Source organism: Gossypium hirsutum, chromosome D04 (assembly GCF_007990345.1).
Source record: "Gossypium hirsutum isolate 1008001.06 chromosome D04, Gossypium_hirsutum_v2.1, whole genome shotgun sequence".
Classification (NCBI taxonomy): domain Eukaryota; kingdom Viridiplantae; phylum Streptophyta; class Magnoliopsida; order Malvales; family Malvaceae; genus Gossypium; species Gossypium hirsutum.
The window spans coordinates 9,818,411-9,820,609 of record NC_053440.1 but is presented as its reverse complement, the minus strand read 5'-3'; the positions used below and the strand labels follow the sequence as shown (position 1 = coordinate 9,820,609).

The 2,199-nt window shown below is 35.9% G+C and overlaps 1 protein-coding gene across 1 annotated transcript; it reads left to right on the top strand.

Annotated features, from left to right (window-relative positions):
- Positions 1–248: 248 nt before the first annotated feature.
- LOC107925987 (GDSL esterase/lipase At3g27950) lies at positions 249–2,199 on the top strand. Its single transcript, XM_016856755.2, has 5 exons — positions 249–717; positions 842–1,042; positions 1,170–1,342; positions 1,431–1,701; positions 1,792–2,199. The coding sequence occupies exons 1-5, from the start codon at positions 459–461 to the stop codon at positions 2,022–2,024; spliced, it is 1,137 nt and encodes a 378-aa protein (XP_016712244.1). The 5' UTR covers positions 249–458; the 3' UTR covers positions 2,025–2,199.

Below are 2,199 nucleotides of genomic sequence, written 5' to 3'. Positions count from 1 at the left end.
AAATAGATGAAAATTTTAATATCTTTTGAACTTCATTTTTTAATTCGTGTGTATCTCACATCTAATAAAAGTTAAATTTTCTATCTATTTTGAGGTTATTTAATAAAATAAATAAATTTAAAAGTTAAAAAATATGAAAAGTTAAATGGATGCTAAAAAATTAACAACTAAAATAAATTGGTTTTAAAAGTTGAAGGCGAAAAACCATGTAAAAAAAGCTTGTTTAAATTTTGACCATCTCTAATCATACCCATCAATATCAAAAGTAAAGTGCACACCGATGCTTCCCATGCAATGAAAATGATGATTTATAACCCTCTCTAATCATGCAAGAGCCCAAAAACTTGATCTTCAGAAAGACCTCACTTCACTCTTCAAACTTATATATTATTATTGTAGGCAATGAAAGAAATTATCTTAAAACTCTTGAAAGGGCCTTTAGCTTCTAGCCAAGGTAGATGATGGGGTTCTCCTGGAAACTGTTTTATGTATTTGGGATCTTGTTTTGGGGATTTTCACAACGATGGAGAACTGTGGAAAGCAATGGTGGTTCATTTTCATGTGAGTTTCGAGCAATATACAACTTTGGGGACTCAAATTCCGACACTGGTGGAATATCTGCAGCAATGTCGGAGATCCTATCACCAAATGGAGAAACCTTTTTTGGACATCCTGCTGGTAGGGCCTGTGATGGTCGCCTCATCATAGACTTCATAGGCAAGTTCACTTCATGTCCTCTTCGCCTATTACTCTTCTTATTTGTTTATATGAACTCGGCTGTGAGTGTCTAGTGATTATTTATGTTTCCATTTCCCATTTTTTGTTTGTTTGTTTTTTACAGCTGAGAATCTGAAGTTACCATATCTTAGTGCATACTTGGACTCAGTTGGAACAAATTTCAGGCATGGTGCTAATTTTGCAACAGGTGGTTCATCTATCAGACCACCTGGTTATAGTCCATTCAATCTTTGGGTTCAGATTTCACAGTTCATTCAATTTAAAGCTCGCACCACTTCTCTCTACAATCAACTTACCCTTAATAGTAAGTCATTTCATGTTATGTTACTCGAATCGGAATTCGAGTGTGAGTAGTCCGAACAATATAGATTTCCTGTAATTTCTTGGGTCATTTTCTGATTCTATCAACAATTATACTTTGTTTTTCTTAGGAAGAAATCCTTTAACCATTAGCAATCTACCAAGGCCTGCAGAGTTCTCACAGGCTTTATACACAATTGATATTGGACAAAATGATCTTGCTCATGGTTTCCAATACACGACAGTAAAACAGGTTCTAGCATCAATCCCCGACATCATAGGCCAATTGCCCCAAGCTATTCATGTAAGAAACACTAATTCTTGAACACAAAGTGTGTGTAAAATAGTAGTTGAACTAATAAAATACTGTCATTATTTTCCCTGGTTTTCAGACACTGTACAATGAAGGGGCAAGGTTCTTTTGGGTTCATAATACAGGTCCCATTGGTTGCTTGCCGGTCTCGGTTTTATATGAAATATCAAAGCCTTGGAATTTAGATAAGAATGGATGTGTGAGGCTTCAAAATGAAGTGGCTGTGGAGTTTAACAGGCAGCTTAAGGACATGATTTCCCAGTTAAGGGCTCAACTCCCTTTTGCTAGATTCACATATGTTGATGTCTATTCAGCCAAATACACGCTCGTTAGCGACGCGAAGAATCTAGGTAAACATGTTTGATAAAAATGTTGGATTGCAGGCATGACATGGCCAATGGAGATTTTTAACACAGCAGATATTTGGTGTTATGGAGCAGGTTTTGTTGAAGCAGTGAACTTTTGTTGTGGGAATTGTATGAAAAAGGGGATGGCTAATGGAACAGTTTATGGGAATCCATGCAATCATCCATCAAAGCACATTAGCTGGGATGGCATACATTACAGTCAGGCAGCCAATATTTGGGTTGCAGAGCGAATCCTCAATGGCTCCTTCTCTGATCCACCTCTTTCTATTCAAAGTGCTTGCCATCATCAAACAACCATTTTATGATGAAACAGTAGCAATAATGACATGTTCTTTATTGTCCTAGACGCAACATATATTGAATAATGTTGTTTAACTTTTAAGCATTTGGAGAGTTAAGTAATTATGGTACTTAATGTTATTTAAAACTTGCTTAAGCCTTGATGCTGATAAATAATACTAGTTGAAGTTTTTCATTCAA